Raw genomic sequence first — 22,954 nt, forward strand, 5'->3', positions numbered from 1 at the left:
CTTTGTCCTGTGCTACACACAGATGTAAATATAGAGAGGGACTCAAACTCCAACAATGTCTGGTGTGTTTCCCTCCACCTTCTTCAAATAAATGGATGTGGCCACACCGGATGAAGGTCAACGTGTAAACATGTCAGATGTATGGTGGCTCTGGATGGTAACGTCAGTCTGCAAAAATATCTCTTTAACGTTGGGATGGATTGATCAAGTCCATTACTGCTATTTTTAACTCTTTTTTGTGTTATTCTCCCCTGGCTTGAGCTCAACAAAGCAGATTCATATAACTTTGAACTAGTAAAAATGAACAAATAATCAAATTTAAAGACTTTTCTGTGAGCTATTTTATGTTCGGTGCTAACTAGCATGTTACTATGACAACATGCTTCATGAGGGCATCATCTACTACATTTTAGCATCTTAACAGCATCATTGTGAATCGGCTGCTGCAGTGTCCTGCATGGTTGTAGACTTTTAGCTTCATTTCCAGGCTTTGTCTCATTAGAGAAAAATAAATGTTATCAATATTTTGTCATTTAATGTCATTTGACTAAGTTTCATCATCAAAGTTCCTTAATTCTAATGGTACTGTGAATACCTGACACTGATAAACTCTCACATCATGCTCTAAAATGCCTCCAAAATACAGTATGTTGTGTCTCATCATTACCGGAATCTCTCGGGACATTTTCTTTCTTGTTTTGCCCCCCCACCATACAGCTCAGACCGCACAACAATCATTAATCTATAAATACATGGACAAAAGGCTTCAAAATATAACAAAGTCAAACCTCTGAGGGTTTTTTTAAACAGCCTACTTTATTGCATTTTCCACTGCATCTAAGTCTTAGTCACATGTTTCACTCTTCATTCAACAAAGTGCATTGATTAGACAGCAGTATTGGCAGGAGTAATCGTAGTGGTGGTGAAGTAGTTTGCAGTCTTGCAATATGTGCATTTTTTTTTTTCTCATGTGGCCGTTAGAAGTCTTAGTTTGCATTTATACAGTTGGTTGATAGACGGAGTCTTCAAGGCTCTGCTGCGATAAAAGGACAGAGCGCTAACTGCAGAATGAGTTATGAATCTGAAGTAAATGCCAAAAGTGAAAGTATGCCAAGGTAATGTGTTTCCGAAAAGGTCGCTGCCTCATTGTGTTAAGAAACTAGAATTCCTGAAAGTAAAACATGAGAAATAAGTTTGAGTCAAACAAAATATCTGTTCTGTATTTTACAAAAGCTACTCTTTAAAGTAAAATGACACCACTAGGCTACTCTGCACAGTTTCATTCCAGCATGTCTCTAGTCACAAAATATAAAAATTAAGTCAACGTTGCAGTCAAAAGGGAAAGAACTGTGGCCAGATGCAGAAGAAGAATCCAGTTTGAACGGCGCCTTCAGCACACAAACGATGAGGAGTCAGGTACGGCCTGGGGAGGGTGGGGAGAGGTGGGTGACTGGGTGGTTTGACGAGGTTGGGGGGGGGGTCAAGCATCAGGGGTCGGGGGGAGATGGAACAAGAGGCTCCTTCAGGCTGAAACACAGAAGAAAAAAATCAAACAAGGTCGCACATTCCCACAGTTGTCTCTGACGGCGGGGGCATCCACCGCCACCGCCGCTGCGCCTGTGCCACCCAGCTCGCCCGCTCCTCCGGAGGCGCATCTGAAGCTCACTTAGCAGCTTCCTCTTAACGAGGCGTGACAGGGGCTCGCAGGGGTTGGAAGGCAGTTGATAGCGGAGGGAGGCATCCCTTCAAAGCCAACTTTGTGGCTGTTCCTACAGTGGATCACGGATGCCTGGCATGCAAAAGAGGAGGGACGGCCTTTGAAGATTGAGATTGTTATTGTGATTAGTATCATCATCACTGCCCCAAAGGGGGCTTATTTTGGATGTTTTTGTCTTATGGCTCCATCTGACCCTCAGGCTCTTTGAGTGTTCACTGAAGCTGTTTGGAAATTGAGAAAGCAGTGGAAAACCCCTTCAAATAGGCTGGCTGCTTTATTTCTTTTCCGCTGATCGATCACCTCAGATGGCATAGCAACAGTACACTAGCTCCACACCAACAAGCAGGTGTAGAGACTATCAACGCTGATGTGTGAGACTCATGCATCCCATTTGTAAAGGCTACAGCACTCCAGTGAATACTAAAACACTGTTTGTGCTCAGATGAGTCAGTGAGGCTGATGAATTTTCTCTTATCATTCGTTAGCTTTTGATTTAAGACCAAGATCAGGCAGGTAAATGGAATAAAACACTATTCTGCTTGCAGGTTAATCTTTTTTAATAATCCTGTTACACAAATACCAAATAATAAAAGCGTGAAGATTTATTTATGTTGTGGAAATACCTGCTACCAATTCACTCAATGTGTTACTGCCCCCTAGTGGCGCAGGGAGGACACTGAATCTACATAGTGGAGTGCAGTTTTACCTGGGTAGCGGTCAATGTTGCAGGCCAGACTTTAACTATTCAGCCTCTTCCTCCTGTTAAAATAAAGAATGATGAATTATAATAAGATAAACCAAGAGAGGGAAGCAGTTGAATGACAAGACCAAAAAAAATATGACTTAAGCGATTTTATTTATTTTATCTAAAGCATTTAGATGTTTTCCTTTTTTCAGACATGTGTGACTCCCAAATACAATAAATCAATCAATCTTATTCTGAATCATCAAGACATTCTGTTAGTGTGAGTTTGCATCCCCAAGTAGAGGCATCCTCTTATTAGGAGAAAAGATTCAGACGCCCTTCAGAACGAGACGCCACTTGCTGCCAAATACTACCTGTGTTTCTTCCATGTCTTCTTCTTCCTCTTCCTCCTCTTCTTCTTCTTCATCCTTTCACCCAGTAAAAAAGAAAAACAAAGACGGGTGTTGTGTGAGGCCACGGTCCAAACGGCAAGCGGGCGGGAGGATGTCACATGTTAGTGTTCGGAATTAGGGTGGTTTAAAAATGGAGAGGAAGCAACCTGGGAAAAGTCAGTGGGAATGATGGAATTAATGACCTACAGGTTGATAACTATGAACAAAGAGTGGTGCTTAAGACAACACACCATGTGCAATATTTAAGTAGTGCAGTTGTTTTAACTGCCCTTACTCATCCGGTGCAAAAAAGCCATTGATGTCATTACCTGTAAGTAGGAGCTATAGTCCTGTCATGAACTATCACACAAATTTAGGGGAACACGTCTATCTCTGTGTTTTTTCCTCCCAGTATTAAAAAGAAGTTCTCCATCTCTTCGATCTTCTTTGAAACTTGTCACATCCTCTTTGTTTCTTGGTAAAAAAAAAAAGCAAAAGCCATGACTTCTTAAAAAAAAGAAGACAAAGACATATTTGTGTGCCCCCTCTCCCCTCCCCTGTCAAGTCAGAGTGTCTCTCATCTGTGCAAAAACACAGGTGAACTGAAAACATATCCAAGCAAAGCTCATGTGCACACTGGACGAGAACAGAACTTTCTACCTGCACTCAAGGCATCAGAACAAAGATGGGAGAAAATGCCAGAGTGGCTGTGTAACACTCACAGCGGCAAATATCAACTCTAAGGTGACGCTCATCAGTAAACCTGAGAGACCTTCACACGTTGTGCATAACACGTCGCTGCCAACTGGGATATGTTTGCATTAACGCGTACGTTGAGTCCTTGTATGCAATCATGCATGAAAATCCCAATGTGATCCACGCCATGCAAAAACACGGGCAAAGAATCAACAATTCAGGTGTATACCTCTTGTACTTCAGCCTCTTCATCCTAAGGAAGATGAAATCATGTGGTGTTAAGTGGTGTGAATGTCACCAGCAAGACAAAGACAAAGGTAATTCACTATGTGTGTGCTGTTCCTTTTGTTACCACACTAAAGCCACCTGAGGTATAAGCAAAATGTTTGTCAAGCAGAACTCAAGCAGGCGTGGAAAGGAAGTTCGTGCAGCACAGAGAAGAAAACAGGAAAGAAGAAGGACTGAGAAGGAAGTGTGAAAAACACCAGACATGACAAACCGCAGAGACTTGACTCGCTCCTGCAAATAAAAGTCGGACAACGACAAAAGATTTGGAAAGGTAGTGCGGAAAGGAGGCAAAGCGAAGCAACAGAGGGCAGATGGAGATCAGGCAGAGGCTGGAATGTCTCAGACAAGCAGAGCCCTTTTCACACAGCAGGGAAATGCTTTGTGAGATGGGATTCTTTTGTTCCTGGTCCTGACTTGTACAAAACTCTCACACATTGCACATAATTAAATGCGGTATTAAATTAATGTGACTTTAATGCTTCTCCAAGATGTTATATGATTTGCAATTTCCTAACAAAATCCACTGGGGGTGAAACTTAATCTCTGTATCGGTGTATATGCGAGTGGTTGGAGACAACATATATTTGAGGTTACAAGTAAAACCACTGGATATGGCCGCCAGAGTCTTTACTCTATGAGTCTTTATTATGTTCAAAGCGCTTCTCATCCAGGGATGGGATTGGTCCGTATGACCTCAGAGCTAAGGAATACGCTCCATGGATGAAAGTTCACACCAAGTAGTGAATGAGGTAGTAAAGAAAACATAACAATGACAAAATGATGTGTGATTAAAAAACACAAGGCTACTGGTAGGTAAAAAAAAATACACATGTATATACAGTATGTATATATATCACATGAATCTACCTCAAGTTGTCGCAGCTCTTCTTCCTCCTAGAAAGAATAACAGATAGCAGGTCAACAGGCTGACGGGGGAGCAAAAAAGCACCACAGACATGCACTTGAGGAAAGTCTTCTAGTTTAAAATGGAAGCTATGGGGATGGTGGAAGTTGTCAGGAGGCAGCTGGGAAGAAATGAAGAACAGGATGTTAGCGAATGGAGAGAAAAACAAGGTGAGTGGTGATGAAAGGAAAGATGGAGAGAAACGGTGAAGTCTTGAAGTGAGCAAATCAATATAGATGAGTGGGAAAAGCAGACCAAGACCCAACCCAACTCAATCACAGCACCCCACCCCCACCCCCAAACACCACCAAAACCACACCGCTGACAGCAACATGGGTGAACCGTGGTAAAGGGTCGATCATAAATGCACAGTTACCTCTGACTGCAAATCCTCTTCCTCCTGCGGGGAGCAAACCAAGAGATGGATAGAAGGAAAGGGCAGAGGAGGGGTCAAATGGCACGAAGAACAAGACCAGCAGGAGGACCGCTGAATCGGATCGATCTGAGTCCAGTGCTTTAAACAGGCTGGAATGTGTTGTTGTGTAACTGCTATCAAAACTGGTGTATGACTGGGGAAAAAGTCACACTTCAGCTCAAGCGTTTGCTTACACACAGTCAAAGGGATGCAGGATTTAAAAAAAACTCCCACTGACCTTGAACACAGCGTGAGAGACGTAATACTAAAACCTCCATGTTGCATATGACAGCGAAAGTCATTTACAGGCAGGAAGCCTATCTAATATACCAAATTGGATGTTTCAACAAATCTTTCAGAGACATTGATAAAATAACCTTAAGTCAAGCTCACAGGCCCTTCAACCATAATTTAAAGTTATTGGATTTGTATGTGTCAGCCATTTAAAATGTGGACGATAGGGATTTTTATTTGGATCTGCACCAAACTGCAGACACTGTAAATATGTCTGATATTTCATCATCACTATCCATATATTATTGCCTCAGAAAACTTACCATGAAAAAAAATATAAACCTTTCCAGATACACCATAGAATGTAATGAGATCTATTCTGGCTTGGGAGTCCACCCCCAATAAGTTTCACAGAAAGAAATTCACAGACAATCCAAAAAACAAAGGGATGCGCAAAAACCTAACCTCTTCTGCAGAGCAAATTAATTTCTCTGTCGGAGCGGAAGAACCCAACCCATTCTATAAAAAATGTATTCAAACATATCGCTGTGGACAGATGAGGCTGTGAAGTAGGGAAGGCTGAACAGAGCACCGATTTGAAAGGACAGACCTACTGAAGATCCACTTCAAGTACTTCACATGCTTTCAAGGCATGTATTTAAAATGTCTTATACAGGCTGGAACCCATGATAATGACACATCTGTGACAGTCAATCTGACATAGGCATTAACTGCTATTGTTGCTATGGTCTGTTATATTTTTATTGTATTAATAACCCCTTTTACGATTTAGCATCAAGATCCTTTTCTTACCCTGTCTTCATCAGCTTCTTCCTGTTGGGGGAAGGACGGAAAAAAGCAACACTTCAACTTTTGGCCTTTAAATGTTTGTTCAAGTGTGCTGATGAATCTTTGACAAACCTACCTGCTCGTCTTCCTCCTGTGCGTTAGCCTGCTAACAGAGAACAGATCATGTTAGAGACACAAATACAGTTCAGATGGATGCAAAATCATTCCACCCATTGTATATCAGGTTTAACTGCAAACGTATTAATAATAAAGTGGATAAATGAAACAAAAACTGTTTAAAAATATCGATTTAACAGATAATGGCCCAAAGATTTTCTACGGGATTCAAGTCGAGCAACCAAACTTTGGTGGAATGCCCAAAGATGACAATGCCTCATTTTTGGGCACTGTCATATCCTGATTTCCAACATCCAATGGAGCGACAGAGTTGTTTCGATCTATTTAAACTGTTCTTATCTGATAAATAACTTTTTTCTAGAAAACATCAATAACAATGAGGGTTTAATCATTTTACTTCCAACTGTATATTTATATCAAAGCCTCGGGCTCCTTGAACCGGACAAAGAGACAGTTAATAATGAACGATGAAGTGCAGGGAGGACCACCAAGACATCCACGTAATAAGTAGACACAAACAAGTAAAAATTTTTTAAAAAGGTATAACCAATAAAGGAGATGCAGAAATCCCACAGAAAAGAGGTTAAATGTCACAAATTTCGCATTTCTGGTTAATAAATAACTCAAAGAGAGACTGGATGAGAAGATGCAGAACAGAGACAACAGGAACTAAGAAAAAGGAGGCAAACCCTTCAAGTGGAAGAAAAGGATGACATTAAAGAGAAAGAGGGGAAGCTGAGTGGAGGAAAAACAGGAATGATGGGAAGTTGGAGGAAAAAGCATTCAATCCAAAGCATTCGAGAAATGGAGGGGGAGACAAAACTAAGGGAGGGCGGATTCAAGTTAGTTACTGCGACCTCTGTGACCTCATCTGTTTCTTCCACTGCCTCCTCCTCCTCTTCTGCGAGGGCCTCGTCTCCCGCCGTTTCTTCATCTGCTACGTCTTCATCCTCACCACCCTCACCTTCACCTTCCTCCTCCTCATCGGCTGCCTGCTCCTCCTCTCCGTGCGCATCCCCATTACGCTCCTCCACCGGAACCTCCTTTTTTTGGGAGTTGGAAACAACAACTAGTCATCAAAGAAAGTGATAATGAAGTGAAAAGGTGAACTGCACACAGACTCCTTTCAGATGGGACCTCCCCAGCACTAAAACAATCAGATCATCAGTTGTGTTGGGTATTAATCAATCCTGAGAATGAACTGAGGGAGGGAAGATGAAGAGGAATCAATATTTAAATGACTGAGACTTTGGACAGCGCTTTGGATGGAAATATTATGTTGCATCACAAATTAACGACAATGTATTTTGATAAAGGAACATATTTTATGGAGGATTTAAGTTTGATTAGATGGTTAACAATAGTCTCACGTTTGAACAATGACGTAAAGCCACAGCCAGCGGTCATTTAACTTAGCTTATCGTAGCACAATGACAGAAAACAGAGCTCTCTGCACACAGGTACCCATGATCACCCACCAGCACTTGTTTCACTTGGGTAATTAAAACACATTAAGTCAAATTAAAACATTAAAAAATTCAAGGGTACAAACAGCACATTTAGCATACAAATGTGACTGCGGTTCATAAAATGCTACTAAAAGACCAAAAATATAATAAAAATATATTAAACAAGAATGAAGGTAAGAGCCCTCACTCCACTGCTAATAGCATTTAAAAAAAAAACTTCAATTTTCAAGATTGCAAAAAAATCTAAATGCTTGAAATTCTCAAAAGGCACCTGGTACATACGAGATGAGTTTTGTGACAAAAGTGTACATTTCTTTATATATTTTGTTGAAAACATCTGAGAGAAATTCCACCAAATGAGGCATATTTCAATATCTAAATATCAAAAACAAAAAAATATTAAAAACATTTAAATTCCAAAATAGTAAATAGCTCAACTTCCTGTTATGACTGATGTTCCTATAAGGCTTTGTGAAAAAATATTGCATAGGTTTTGTGTTACGATGCAGTAACAGGCAGATGAAGGCCGGTCCTTTATCGCCCTCCTCTCTTCACTCATAGCAGAAAACACTAAACAGGAAAATCAAAAACACAACTGAACTGGAAATATCATGCAACTGAAATGAAGATGAAGATAATGAAATGAACTCAGGAAGGATGACTGCTCATATCCCACACCTGAAGCTTCACACATCAATCCGCTGCAAAAATGGAGGAATGCAGAAAAGTCCTCGAGGACCAGATTATGTTAGAAATTCCCTGAAACCAATGGAGACGGTGTCAGTCTGAATAAAATGATGCAAAGTCATGTTGTTATGATGATTACTCAGCATATTGTTATGAATTTAAATGTCTCACTGGTGAAACAGACAAAACATTAGTCGACGTGACGACCGGACAGGACGCCAAGAATGTGGCGAGGTCAGAAGGGAAGGGGCGGACGGAAGGGAATTCGTTCGATTACACTGGATGGAAAGGCGAAACAAAACAGATGAAGGGGGGGTGAAAAGTAACGATGGCATTACTGCTGAGTCATCAACGCTTCCATCTGCTTTAGGTTCCTCTGCGGGGGTTCCGTTTTCTACACCGAGCACCTTGGCGGCCTGCTCTGCTTCCTGTTTGGACGAAATCATGACGGCAGCACAGACACGAGATGTTCAAACGTCTGAATTCTGTCAAACAAAAAGCTTCTCCTGAAATAAACGTCAAGTTTGTCCATTTCAGCAATTGTTAACAATCAGATATTATTCCCTCATACCTAAAACATAACTATTCTGTTTAGGTGTTGGTTTAACCGGAGTAAGAAGCAGAAAACGCTGCTAACCTTTGACCCTGGAGGTGGGGGCAGCCCCAGAAAGGCGTACACCGAGTTATCCTCCTTAGCATCAAAGAATGTGTCGTAGTCCTGAGAAAAAAGAAAAGAAAACAGTCTGTGATAATTCAACACTTAATCCACACGGGGTCACAAGCCGGACAGGAAGTCTGCCTATAAAAATGCTTGTTACCCCACAGTAGCTGTCTTCATTGAAGATTTGGGGGGGCAAGGGGATGCCGTTGGTGGGCTTCTTGTCCACGGGGACGTTTTGCCTCATCCACATGCGGTTCTCTTCATTGCAGGCGATGTCCAGCTGGGTGTAGTCCACTTTAAGAGCCTCCAAGAAACCCACCACATCTTGCTGCTTCTTCTTGATCTGGGAAGCAGGAATATGGACAAATTGAACAACAGCGGTGCAGAAATAATAAATATTCTTCTAGAAATAAGATAATTTATTTTAGGATAACAGTCGTAAGTGATTTACATTTTAAAATCTGGTACATGGTGTGTTTTTAGTCTTCTGTTGTTTAGAATAAAGACGTAAACTAGATTTCTAGCGATTGATAACTGATTATCGGTAAGGTGTTGATGTTCTTTATCAAATTATTTATCAAACATTATCACATGCAGAGAATGCCGCTCCTTATTTGTGTTGAATCAGAGTGACTTGGATGTCTTGGTGTTTTTTTACCCATTACTTTAATGGAAAATATTATATGATTAGGGGGAATTGAATATATTTCAGATTTTTTTTTTTTTTACTAAAAATGAATAAAAATGTTTCCTGCTCTGACACAAACACCAAATAGGTGAAGCAAGACCAATCATCCTCACACTTGACAGAGTTTTTGCACATTTTTCCAGAATAACCTCTGGGTGGAAGAAACACAAATGTGGGAAAAGCAAACGTCGCACAAACAGACTGGACAATCCAAGTCCTTCTTGCTGTGACGTAACCCTGAGCCCCCCCATGCCCCCTCATGGAGGGGTTCGGATGCCTAAATAGCTGTGCCTTAAGTGGATCCAGAGGTAGAATCCACCTTGCGCACAGGAACATCAAGTTAAGGTTAGATCTGGTGACAAATATCACAAAGAGGTTGTTTATTTGTGGAAATGCACTCCCAAACATTTGTGGGGCGGTCCAAGTGTCGGTGACATGGACGGCTTTGGGACCCCCCCTCTTCTAGAAATCTCTGCATTTAAATCACATCGGCTTAGGATATATTAAATCAGCATAGAAACACCGTTGTAAAATGAATCTACAGTGCGGGTCGAGTCTTAAGCACTCCCAATGACATTAAGCGCGCAAAATGTAAAATTCGGTGACTTTGATTCCGACACTTTTGACAGTGACTGAAAGTTCGGCTCAGGTTCTAACTTCACATCCACAAAGTTCTCAGTCTCAGGGTCGCTGGTTGAATGCTTACCGCGGTGGATCCGGATGAAGAGGCGAGAAATACTTTGATAACCATGTTGTTAAAATCTGTTTTTTGTAGCGTCTATGCAACAAGTAGGCCCTTAAAGGAGCAGGCAGCCTCCCCTATTATTAGAGCTCAACCGGGACGGAGACATAGCACCGCGATCACACACACACACACACACACACACACACACACACACACACACACACACACACACACACACACACACACACACACACACACACACACAGGCAGGGGCTATTTTTGTCTTGGGGCTCCATTAGTGGGCTGATTGGCGGGTGTCCCCGAGGGTCGCAGCGCCACACGACCTGATTGGCAACTTCAGCTGTCCGTTGGTGTCGCGTCCAGCTGCCACTGCGTGCTTATATGGACAGAAATAGTAGAGGACCGCTGTGTAGGCTTTAAGTCTTTGTTGTCCAAAAGCAGAAAATTGGAAATGTTTATTTGCCCCACAACTAAAATAAGAGCAGTGTTCATTAGAGTTCTTCAGCGTTATGAGAGAGACATCTTCAAACTCTTTTGCCAGAGTCAGATTAAATTAAAAAAAATTGTATACCGTGCATGGACTGCCCGAGAGCAGATGAGTTTTCCACATTTAAATAATTCTTGTGTGAAAAATTAAATCTCATCCATGTTGGTATGTTCCTAAACACCTTCCTGCCCCCTTTTCCAGAATGTTTTGGTGCCCTAAATAATTGCTTATCGTTTTTTCCCTGTCAGTGCATCTCTCAATGTCAATTTCAATTTTAACCTATAAAATGGAAAAGGTTATATTTAAATATATTTAGGTGGAAAATCATATTTTTTGACAACCCAAAATCTACTAAGAATAGAAATTATTCCAAATGTGACGCATGAAATTTCTGAGTGTGTCCTTGTTTTAAGACAGGCCTTTTAAATAAAATGCCTGAGGTGAATTTTTTTAAAATTAAATCTTAGGACAACTCTTTCACGTTTCGAGCCAAGGACATCAGTTCGCCTCCTAAAACTACATCAGGAAGCTGCAATCAGGTGTCGGACCCGCAGCCTCAGCCGATGGATCAGGACTAGGACCAAGCTGAAGATTCCCTCTATCGCCACACGGCGGCGCTGCAAGACTTCCAAGACTAATCAATCTTCCACAGATGAGTTGGGTTCAGTTTGTCCGTTAGATGTCTGTCATGCTCACTGATCGGATTCCAATCAGTTCCAAAGAGTCGAGGCTGTTATATTGGTACTCATTCTTTCATCTACTGGAAACTTTTATTCAATATATTAGCTCCTTCATTTCTCCAAGGAGCAAACGTGATTTATTTGAAAGTCTTGCCTTAATATTTCCCCAAATTACCAGATAATTGCATAATTGCCCAGAATTCATAACAGCAGGCAGTTATTTTCTTACATTTGTACCACCGGCCTTATTCTGTCCAGATCCTCTGGGAGCTGGCAACATCAGTCCTGCACACAATGCATGGTGGCATATGTTCCTGCTGTGACCATTTAGCAAGGCAGCTCTAAGCCACACAGGAAACGAGCTGCTCAGCATGAAGGACGAGCTCCAACACCTGCAGCTGCTCAGCCACGATCACAGCCCGTGGAGGAGGGAGGAAGTCCGCCCCATGGTTAACCGAGGCCCCTGCAAAGCTCCGGGAGGAGAGGAAGAGGAGGAGTATGAGGAAGCAGCAGCGTGCTGGTGAAATGGTCCGTTTGGATTTTCCTCTCAGACATGGATATTTAAAACACGAATAATAATTAGTAAGCCAGTTTTATTTTTTAGGTTTAAAAGGCAAAATTGGAATACAAGGTGCTTTTGTAGGCCAAAATTGAGGAGTGAAATTTCAAAACTTTTTTTTCTTTTTCTATCTTGAATAAGAACAACCAACCCCTCCAGCACAGAATGTTTTAATGTTCTTTTCCGTTCCCAGAGACCGGATGTGGTCGTCTGGCTACAAAACAAAAGCACCTAATGCTAACTTTGGACTGCCGGTGTAGAAGACATTGTTCGGTGACGTGTTGGTACTGGTGTTCCTACGATAGAAGGTTCAGTGTTCTTCTTATTGTAGACTATTCTGAGCCACAATTAGCCTGCCGGGACCCTGTGCCACCCATTTTGGCGCTCTTGTTTTGTAAGCCAGGTGACCACTTCCGGTCCCAGAAAACAAAATATGATCGAGAAGCCAAAAAGTGATCCAGTTTCGCTTTTGTATTTTCATTTTTTTAAATATATAAAAAACAAAAGGTAATAATGGAATCGTTTTTTATTACACTGAATATGCAACATATTTAAATGAAACACAAAATAAGTACTTGTCATTAATTTTTTTGAGATCATCCAAAACAGAATTATCAAAAGGTACACAGACTGTCGATGCTGTTCAAGGCTAATTACATGAAACATCAGTGTTGATAGATAGATAGATAGATAGATAGATAGATAGATAGATAGATAGATAGATAGATAGATAGATAGATAGATAGATAGATAGATAGATAGATAGATATTTTAATAATCCCGACGGAAATTGTATATAACCACTGCTCAGGCATTACATAACGAATAAATACTGGAAAAACACCAGGACAAAAAGAAACACTGACATCACAGGACATAACACAAGACAAACACTACACTAACAGACACATGCAGGATTAACAGGACTTATATACTAAACTATAACTAAAATATAAACAGTTTAAATTAATTTAAAATATAAACAGTATAGAATTAAAATATAAACAGTATAACATTAAATTAAATCTGTTCAACCATGTGCTGACACCCCCCCCCCCCGCTCCTCCTGACAGAGTCATTGTACCCCTGATGGCACGGGGCACGAGGGAGGACCTCAGTCTCTCTATGGAGGTGATGTGTGACAGCAGTCTGCTGCTGGAGGTGCTTCTCAGCTGGTAGAAGGTGGTGTGTAGGGGGTGGCTGGTGTTGTTCATGATAGCCCTGGACATGGTCCTGCTCTCCAGAAGCGTATCCACAGAGTCCAGGCTCAGACCAACCACTGAGCCAGCTCTGCGGATGAGTCTGTTAAGACGATCCATATCTCTTTTCCTGGCCCCACCACCCCAACACACAATGGTGTATGACAGCACACTGGAGACTACGGACTGATAGAACATGAGAAGGAGCTCAGGACAGATGTTGAAGGAGGCCAGCCTCCTCAGGAAGTACATCCTGCTCTGCCCCTTCTTGTACACACAGTTGGAGTTGAGTGACCAGTCCAGTCTGCTGTCTAGCTGCAGATCCTGGTACTTATAGTTTTCTACCACCTCCACCTCACTGCCCTCGATGATCACTGGCTGTGGAGAAGGAGGTGCCCGCAGGAAATCCATTACCATCTCCTTCGTCTTGGAGATGTTGAGCTGGAGCTGGTCCTGTTGGCACCAGCCCACAAAGTCAGCCACCAATGCCCTGTACCCCCCCTCATCACCCTCCCAGATACATGCCACAATCGCAGTGTCATCAGAGTACTTCTGTATGTGGCATGTATCCGAGTTGTGCTTGAAGTCTGGTGTGAAGAGAATGGGGGAGAGAACGGTCCCCTTTGGCGCCCCCGTGCTGCTGGTCACCGTAGAAGACAAACAGTCCCCCATACGGATGTACTGGGGCCTGTCCGTTAGGTAGTCTGTGATCCAGCTCACAAGATAGGGGTCCACAGCCATGGAGGTCAGTTTATGCTGCAGGAGCCTTGGCTGAGTGGTGTTGAAGGCACTCAAAAAGTCAAAGAAGAGCACCCTGATGGCACAGCCCCCGACATCCAGGTAGGAGAGCATGCAGTGGAGGAGGTACAAGACAGCGTCGTTAACTCCAACCTTGGCCTGATAGACAAACTGGACAAGGTCAACAACATCAACAACAACATCCGAAAAGAAAAAAAAAGGGTTGACGGGTAGAAACCATAATGGATGGACATAGAGCTGCAAAGACACAATATTTACTCCCAAAGATTCCTAAAAGGATTTACCAAAAAAGATGTGGAAGCACAACAGGGGGCTCAAGCTCAATTTGTCTGTACTGTATCTGATGTGTTATGCATGAGTGAATGCATGAGAGGCTTTTCTGGTAGACAGGGCTAGAAAGTGAGATGTCTCAAACAGACAAGTTCATCCTTGTCCACGCTGAGGCCAGGAATCTTTTGGAGTTGGAAAATAGAAGAATGGTCGTAAGAACAGGAGAGTTTACTGGACACATTATATCATTCAAGTATTATGTTGAGTATTTTACTTGCCCAGGTTAGGTTAAGGTCTTAATTTATGCTGATTCCACAGGACATTTGAAGATGTGTCCACACCTCTGCAGTTGTTCATGAAATTCAGATAGTATAGATTTGTATCTGAAGGATAAATTCTGTTTATAATTTCAGTGCTGTTATAAATGACTGCAATGTTTGGTACTAGGAACTCAGAAGAGACATCTATAAATGGCACATTTGAAGAGTATCACCAAGAGGATACTGTGACGCATGAAGGTGAGCTGTTGTGTGTCACAATAAAATTGCTGTCTGAAAATACACGTCAGAAAGACAAAAGATACCACTAACAATTATTTCCAGGATAAACAAACTTGTTATATACCATGAACTGCGGGGGAAAACTTGGGTTTTTAAGAGGGAGTTTAATAAGTTTTGTACTCAGATCATTTTGTGTTTTAAAGTGTCAGAACAGAGCAATATGGAAGCAAAGTATTCTACATTCCGTATTCTACATTCCCAATGTATACACCTGAACCTCCGACAGGATACACCTTCAAAGTATTCAGAACCTGCACTGATGAGTAGATATCTACGGAGGTAGTGTTGTATTTATGAACCTGCTTAACCAAATGGGAAATAAGAGGTGAAGGCAGCCCTGAGAACACAGTATTTTCTAAAATATGATACCGGTATAAGTTTATTGTATGGTATGATATAGTATTTTATAAAGTATAGGGCAGATCTAACAGAAACAGAACACATTGTGGTCTGAATAACTGTTTTAAACCCAAGAGTGACACGAGACCCACCAGTATCCATTGTTTTAGTTTTATTGTAATTTTACTTCATGAAAAAACGCCACATGTTTTTGCTCCAGTCCCATTTAATGATACTGGGAGACATTTTCCCCCCTTACAGACACTTTTACATTCCAAAATCAATGTTTTGAAATAATATACAGTCAAACTTGGTCAAAGTGAACAAAATATAAAAAAATAAGACCATATTGCAACACGACACTATCAACACCAAATTACTTAGCATTTTTACAAAATTAGCATTTTTAGGCCAACTCCTGTTGGGTTGGCCTCAAACACCAGGAGCATTTAAAAAAAAAAAGACTTTTAATCCTCAAAATATTCATAATTTAGAAAAGCAGTCCAAATAACTCAGCTGGAGTCTAGCGGATGGCATGGAGTCCCAGAGTAACTACTTTGTTGCAGACCACCAACCAGCATGTGATCCCCACTCCACCTGAAGGGAGGCAACAGCTGAATGAGCATTGACGACTCAATTCATAAATAAAATATGAAGATAATTCAAGTACCTGCAACTCCTGTTGGGAAGGCTACAAGGCGTTCCACTGGGGCGATCCATTTACTGGGGACCACGGTCACCGGATCAGGATAATACTTCCATATCAAGGAGATCATCAGAGCAGCCTATCAAATAAAAATATGTAACACTTATTTGTAGGCTTGCCTTTTACAGGTTAGAACTATTTTTATTTGAAGTGCATGAATAGCATTAAAAATACAATTCTTTTGTGATTTCAACCTACCTGCAATATATAGAAGACAATGTTCACAACCCATTTCATTTTGGCTTGTTGTGCTGTTCTTGATTTCACTGCAGGGGTGAGAAAATACATTTTAGACTTCATCCAAGGATTTTTGAAGCTACCAAATCCCAACCCTGCCTTTTTAAGCCATTAATCAGATTCAATAACTTGGTACTACAGTTTGACACCAACTCTGTCATGGTCTATAATAGTCTTTGCTCTGCTGGTTGCGTGTATTATGATGATAACTGGACAATCCTGGGGGTGACGAGGAAAGACAGCAACAGGCAGCAGCTGTTCCCAATGAACAATGTTCTAAGCAACCTGCAGTTGGTGCTTTGACTGCATGGATCTTCTGTAATATACACCAACAGATGTGGAAGACACTATGTGCCATTTGAAGGAAAAGTGACAGAGCACAAAGAGAAAATTATAGGGCTGGACAAATAAGAACAGTTCTGTAAAAAACGTTTCCTTTGTAAAATTTATGGTCGTTTTTGTTGAAACTGCCAAAGAAAAATATTGTATCTAGATAATTAATAGTGATGCTGCAAATTGTTACCAGATTCCCCTAATGTTGTGAATTGAGCTGAATTGCATCTCTTTCAGTTGGATGCTGTAATTAAGTTAATTTTCCTGTCACAAAATCTATCTTATTTATAATGGTCACAATAACTACTTCCGTCTCTCACCATGTGTTTTCAGTTTGTCTGTCATCTTGTTGATTTTGCGCTCCAGTCTGGCATATCTAGCAAACTCATCCATCATGCTAATTGAGGCCTGCTCCTTCTTCATCTCCTGGATTTCGGTCCTCATTTCGCTCTCCTGCTCAGCATCTTTCTGCACCATCTTGGAGAGCTTGAAAGATGGAAAAAGATAATTAATTACAAAATGTCTTCAGGTGAAACTGACCTGCAGCTGGATGAAAAATTATTCCCCCATTGTTGGCCAAAGGAGAAAAACAATCATGGTGATCAACTGATTGCAATAACCAAACAAGCAGTTATAGTTATTCGATGCTACTTTCCTCCCAAAAATTTTGCTCGAAATCTAATTGTAATGACTCAAATTCTCAGGATTCAACAACCTAAAGATAATCCTTTGGCTGAAGTACTACTACAAATCAGATGTCAAACTATTGTGCCAACCTTCATACACTGATGTGTTTCCTGTTAGGCCCAAATTCTATGAGGAATTAAAAAAGAAGCACATTTCTAGCAGTGAGGCCATGATGCTCTGGGGCTCCTTTGCTTTCTCAAATACTGCAAACCTGCAGCATCTAGATCAGGAAATTCTAGAAGAAAACATCTTGACATCTGTGTAAAAGCTGAGGCTTGGGTGTCACTGAACATTCCAAAAGGAAAATGATCTCATCAGCCATTAAGCTGCAGTTTTAGAAGTCATCCTGGCATGGTCTACTGCAGTAAATTAAAACCAATAGAAATCCCCTTGTGAGATTTCAAAAGGTGGCTGCAGCACAAAAAACCAGGAACTTTATGTATCTGGAGGCCTTCCTTTGCTTGTGAGCAATGGAATAATAACATCAAGCCGGAATGCTTCCGTCTTGATATGCATCACATTTACACTTGAGGCCATAGCTGCCTCAGGGTGCTCCAGTCTACATGATACTAGACATTTAGTAATAGTCTAACAAACAACTGATTAATAGAATAGTTTGCCTATAAACCTACATATACTGAAGTATATGCATTTTTTCTTTCCAGTTCTAACTTGGGTTAATGTTTGCAGAAATGCAGTCATACACTGTAGATTGTGAAGTGATTCTGTAAGACCATAATCTGGCATGTTATGCTTTACTGACTCTAGATCCCATTTTGGAAAGCTAAATTTAGCAGGAAAGCTAAATTGTAAACACTTATCGTTTGACGTACTATGGTCTCCAAACATGTTCACAGCGGTGCAACACTGAAATGTTTCCTCCCTGCGTGCAGCAGCCACTATGCCAGGATGTCGGGGGGGGGGAAAACCCCACCCTCTGGAGGAACAGCCACCGATTTTCCAAGCTAGCAGGCGAGCTACGTAGCATCGCCATTAACTTTTGTTTACAGTAAGCTAAGATCGCAAACCGTAGCGACTGTAGCTCCAGAAATTAACATTAAACACAAAACGCCACCATTAGTATAAACGTTAAAGACACTCACGTTATATATCTAACCAATAAAAAACACTTACGAAAGAGGAAATGGTCGGCAGCAGCGTTTTCATGAGGTTGCAGAGCGAAACAGACCCCAGCACAAGGAACCACACATAGCCGGTCGCCATGTTTGTTTCTCCTCCTCAGCCTTCGAGTTGTTGCAGCTGCGGAGCAGATGGGAAACACCGTTCACTCACAATTATTACTCCACTTTGGTTTTGTCGGCGTCGACAATTACATTTATACTTAAAGCACAGTCGCCTTTGCGCCGGAGAAGAACATGACTCAATGTGGCGTGATTTTTGGAGCTTTTGCAGATAATTAAGACAAGTTGTGTCAAAGCTTTGTCAATGTCAGCAAATGTGAAGGTCGACCTCAACAAATTAGCACAGGAAAAAAGTGGAGAACTTCAAAGCAGACACGCTTTTTGTACTTCATTTTGTGTAGACATGTTCTTTTTCTGTACCTCAGAACATTTTCATGGTCGCCATAGACTTTTCAGTCTACTGTTACTCGCAGCCACCCTGGGACCTGCTGGTCATTAAACAATAAATGTTGTTCTTGGTGACTGATTGGCATTCATTCCTGCCCACACAGGTAAGGTGTTATGGTTCAAAAATATGTACCCTCCATGTCACAGCCAATCACTGAAGGCGAGAGGCGGGCTTTAATACTTCCTGGTTGGTTGGTAGGATAAGGGATAAAATGTAATGAGAGGGGGATCCAATCCGGTTTTAGCTGGTTCTAGTACTGGTCGGACTTTTATGTTAAGTTACAGACTGTTCTTAAGGTCTAGACAGAGACGCGAACTGCAAAGTAGTTTCCTGAAACATTTCTTGTATCGGCCCTTACAGGAAAAAAAAAAACAAAAATGGGAAGGAAAAAGGTGAGTTAAAACGGATAAAATACGAGATAGAGGCTACATATAGTCTATCTTGTAGCATTAGTTTGCAGTGGTTTTAGTTTTATGGCGTCACGTTGTTTCCCCGCATTGCATGAACTGGAACGTCAAAAACTTGCTCCATGTGCGTAGATGAAGTCCACCTTGGCTGCGCTCAGGTCTGTCGAGTCCACCCTGTTGATTCAGGGAAGTGGCGCCTTTTTTTACTTAATAAAAAACAGCGCAACACGCATTTTCTTAGCAAGTCAGTAAAAAATGTGTTTCCGATTAAAATGGCTGTCTGGGCCGGGTTGAACAACAACTCCCTTAATTGTGTACTCAGGTTAAAAACAAAAGAGGTGTAACCATCGTCGAAGGACATGTTGGCATTTCTAGGAAGCCGACATGCATCTGCGTTTTCGAACGTAATCCGCTGTACTTTTTTTTATTGTCCGGGCAATAATTTGGCCTCATGATGTCGACGTTTTGCGTATTTACGGTCCACGTTATTGCGATTTTGACCTATGCCTGTGCGTAATTTCAAGCCATCAAGCGTCACCTTCGAGGAGTAGATATTTTTTTTCTTTCGCAGCGTCATGGCAGCCCAACCATCTTCGAGACGATCGCGACACATGTTTAGTTTAAGTACAACGTTCAGTCCGTGTGATATGGCTCAGATTACTTAAAGTCACGTTTTGGAATCGGAAGGAATTCGGTGTGTGGCCATGCATGCGGAGGCTGAGCGTCATTACGCGTTTTAAGCAGCCACAGCGCCATTCCGCTCCACCTTTTGTGCATCGTGCACGACGTTTTATCTTGCATGGCGGGAATGCGCAGGGACTTATTGAATCCTTTTCAATTTAGAAACGTGTCTGATTTCCCTCCTACATTAAGATTGCATAAGTTCTTTGTGACTTAAGGGGGAGGGATAGGTGCCCATCCCCCCTTTGCGCTACACACCCACTTTCACTCGTGAAGCACTCCCGAATCCTTGTTCCGACTTCACTAATTCATTTTCTCTCTGCTCCTCTGTAGGCAACCGCTGCTGCTGCTGAGCCCGCTGAAGAAGTTAAGGTTGAAAAGGAAGGGTCTGAAAAAGAAGGGGTTGGTGTTCGAGTTTTGGTTTCCAAACTAACCCAAATGCACCTGAACACCAGATCCGACACACAAATGAACATTTTGTTCTATATTAATTTAGGTTAGGAGAAGATCCTGCTTTAGACAGTGTGATGCGTTTCAAAAAGATAATGAATTTGTGCCATTCAGTTTTGATTAAGTCAAGACTGATTATATTTGATTTTAAAGAATATTTTATTATTACAGTATTAATTATGGAGATGAGCTGTGTGGCCTATAGGGGGCGCTGGTTAGTAGGGGCCGTCCCAGTTTGGTTATAGCAATCGGAGGAAATGACTAGTAGAGTTGGTGCTTCAGAAATGACAGCTATTGACATGGAGTTAATAGCATGAACACCTGGTGGTATTCTTATGAATCTCATAATGAGCGCTTATTGCAAGGTAATGAGTTTAGAGTGGGAATGGTTCACATGCAGCATATCAGTCAGCCAGTCTATTTTTTAAATCTGAATTATTAAAGATCTTTCTGTTTAAGTCTTGGTTTCAGTTTCCAACATCCATTTCCCCTGTCAAAGATGTTGCAATTTCACTTTGGGCAATAACTAGTAAAATTCATGCATACAAAGTTAAGAAATTGTCAATTTGATAAGGAGAAATCTGTATGCAAAGCCTCACATCTGGCTATAGTCTGTCATTAAATGTTTATGCCTTTGATAGAGTTGAAAAGATAACCATTTGTTTTTGTGTGTGTGTGTGTGTGTGTGTGTGTGTGTCAAAGCTACTTGTAAGATGCACACCGACTTCGTATTAAAATACATCACATGTTAGCCCTGTTCTATTGTAGTAAAAGTGTTTATCAGTACTTTCAGATGACTGAACTGACAATGTTGTATTTCTTCAACAGCTAAGAAGGTCCAAGAGGAATCTGAGTGTAAGTGCTTTAAGAAAAGTGCTGTTGTACATAACACCTGTTCCCATTGGATAATTATATGCACATTCTGTTGGTGTGGTGTTTCAGATATAAATTTATGTAATCTTTTTATATTAAAGAACAAGACACAAGATCAGAGTCCATCAGAAGATAAGGTAAAGGAGCGTGTCAATGGAGATTGTAGCTCTGCAGTGTATTTTCAATTCACCATTCTATTCTAAATTAAATCAAGTGGTGCATCTGATGCAACATGCCATTATTTTTGACATGACAGCAACCCACTAAGGCCAAAAAGGCAAAGGTCAAGGCAGAGGAGCCGAAGAAAGAAGAACCTCAGGTAGAGAAAGAAGAAGTTCCTGCAGAAAATGGCGAGGCCAAAGCTGATGAGGTATTACCACACTTTTCATTGTAACTATGCATCATCTTGCAGTGGGAAATGTGTTTGTTTGCACTGTAATGTCAAGGATCATTGACCACCGTGTGTTCTCCGTCCTACAGCCGGCTGCAGCAGCAGAGGAGGCAAACGAGAAAGAGGAGCAGACTACACAGGACGAGAAATCAGAGTAACAGTGACACGGTTCAAGTCGCTCGCCAATGCTCCGTGTACCTTGTTTCTTGTACAATGCAGAGATTATTTTTTATCAACTATTTTCATAAGATGGCATGTTTTTAGGGGCATGACTGCAGAAGTGCATTTTAAAGATACAACCATTTTTCATGGCTTCTGTGAAGGGAAGGTTTCAGTCATAGCATTGTTGTTGTTTTTTTCTCGTTTTGTTTTTATTTTATTTTACTTTTGTCATTCTTTCTCTCTCTGGCTTCTTACTTTTTGCCTTTTCAGCTGTTTTCTACGAGATATGCTGTTGTGCCTGTGTCAGGAGTTTGATGCTCAACTCTGGGGGAGTTTAGCCAAAACATTCCCGTCTTAACAGTTTTTTTTGTAACCCGTCATGTTTTGGAATTGAATACATCGTAATACTGTGTGTTTGATAATGGTATAGGATAATTGACAAATTTGGAGAGTTGTGCAGAGCGTGGTCTGTGTTCAGTCGTGTTTGACTTTAATTGTGTTTGCTATTACTGGAATTGGTCGGGTTGATTTTTTTCTTTTCTCGATGCAGTTGGTACATTTAAAGACTGTTAAATGATTTGTATTCTAAGCTGTATTCAAAACAAAATACATTGTGAATTTAATCAGACTTTTCCTACTCTCACTGCAGTTAACAACATGGGCGTGCCACAAATTTGTGGCTGTAACCAGTAGGGTTTTGGATGTTTCCCTATTGATGTACAGTGTCCTTTTTTTTTTTTTTTCTAAGAAAGTAAAAAAATTTCTTTGTGATTGTAAAATGCCAATTAAAGTGGGAATTTCTTAAGCGATCAATTGTTTCTCATCAGTAATATGTATTTTACTGCTTCATATAGTGATTGAGTAATTTTAATGTAATCTTTAACCACTGAAATAAGAATTTGATTGCAAAAGTGGCAAAATCAGGCTGCAAATGAAACTAAAAGTTGTATTTTAATAATGGTTTTGTATCAACGTGCTTCACAGTAAAATTGAGAAATGTTTTCAGATCTTAACATTAAATGAAAATAAATGGACTGACTTGTTTTATTTTACTATTAGAAGATACAGGAGCCATGTTTTGGTATTACTGTATTCATAACAAAGGTGTGACATTC

At 41.0% G+C, this 22,954-nt stretch overlaps 2 protein-coding genes across 6 annotated transcripts; one reads left to right on the forward strand and one right to left on the reverse strand.

Annotated features, from left to right (window-relative positions):
- Positions 1-773: 773 nt before the first annotated feature.
- Positions 774-18,970, reverse strand: LOC137596309 (SH3 domain-binding glutamic acid-rich protein-like). Of its 5 annotated transcripts, XM_068316700.1 has the most exons (16): positions 18,848-18,970; positions 18,420-18,545; positions 16,919-17,084; positions 16,227-16,294; positions 9,233-9,418; positions 9,052-9,132; positions 8,753-8,842; positions 7,116-7,301; positions 6,257-6,286; positions 6,145-6,165; positions 5,059-5,082; positions 4,646-4,672; positions 3,720-3,743; positions 2,777-2,830; positions 2,424-2,476; positions 774-1,527 (listed from the first exon to the last, which is right to left on the reverse strand). In XM_068316700.1, exons 2-15 carry the CDS (start codon positions 18,507-18,509, stop codon positions 2,459-2,461), a joined length of 1,065 nt encoding a protein of 354 aa, XP_068172801.1. In that variant the 5' UTR covers positions 18,510-18,545; positions 18,848-18,970; the 3' UTR covers positions 774-1,527; positions 2,424-2,458. The 5 variants fall into 5 exon arrangements, with proteins under 5 accessions (XP_068172801.1, XP_068172800.1, XP_068172798.1 ...); XM_068316699.1 differs by lacking the exons at positions 16,227-16,294; positions 16,919-17,084; positions 18,420-18,545; positions 18,848-18,970 and adding an exon at positions 10,470-10,622 and having other exon boundaries at positions 6,257-6,283; positions 7,125-7,301; XM_068316697.1 differs by lacking the exons at positions 16,227-16,294; positions 16,919-17,084; positions 18,420-18,545; positions 18,848-18,970 and adding an exon at positions 10,470-10,622 and having other exon boundaries at positions 7,125-7,301.
- A 144-nt stretch (positions 18,971-19,114) lies between these two features.
- Positions 19,115-22,873, forward strand: LOC137596311 (uncharacterized). Its single transcript, XM_068316701.1, has 6 exons — positions 19,115-19,267; positions 20,297-20,365; positions 21,242-21,268; positions 21,388-21,423; positions 21,543-21,656; positions 21,767-22,873. The coding sequence occupies exons 1-6, from the start codon at positions 19,253-19,255 to the stop codon at positions 21,833-21,835; spliced, it is 330 nt and encodes a 109-aa protein (XP_068172802.1). The 5' UTR covers positions 19,115-19,252; the 3' UTR covers positions 21,836-22,873.
- The last annotated feature ends 81 nt before the right edge of the window (positions 22,874-22,954 follow it).

The sequence above is a fragment of the Antennarius striatus genome, chromosome 6, assembly GCF_040054535.1.
Source record: "Antennarius striatus isolate MH-2024 chromosome 6, ASM4005453v1, whole genome shotgun sequence".
In the NCBI taxonomy this organism is placed as follows: domain Eukaryota; kingdom Metazoa; phylum Chordata; class Actinopteri; order Lophiiformes; family Antennariidae; genus Antennarius; species Antennarius striatus.

Excerpts from the sequence above, each read along its gene's own strand:
- LOC137596309 (XM_068316700.1), bottom strand. The coding sequence starts at position 18,509 with ATGGCGACCGGCTATGTGTGGTTCCTTGTGCTGGGGTCTGTTTCGCTC. Across the intron at positions 7,302-8,752 it reads GAAGCGTTGATGACTCAGCA|GAGGTTCCGGTGGAGGAGCG; the intron begins GTAATGCCATCG and ends TCCCAAAAAAAG. Across the intron at positions 2,831-3,719 it reads AAGAGGCTGAAGTACAAGAG|GATGAAGAAGAAGAAGAGGA; the intron begins GTATACACCTGA and ends ACTGGGTGAAAG.
- LOC137596311 (XM_068316701.1), top strand. Across the intron at positions 20,366-21,241 it reads AAGGGTCTGAAAAAGAAGGG|CTAAGAAGGTCCAAGAGGAA; the intron begins GTTGGTGTTCGA and ends TTTCTTCAACAG. Across the intron at positions 21,424-21,542 it reads AGAGTCCATCAGAAGATAAG|CAACCCACTAAGGCCAAAAA; the intron begins GTAAAGGAGCGT and ends TTGACATGACAG.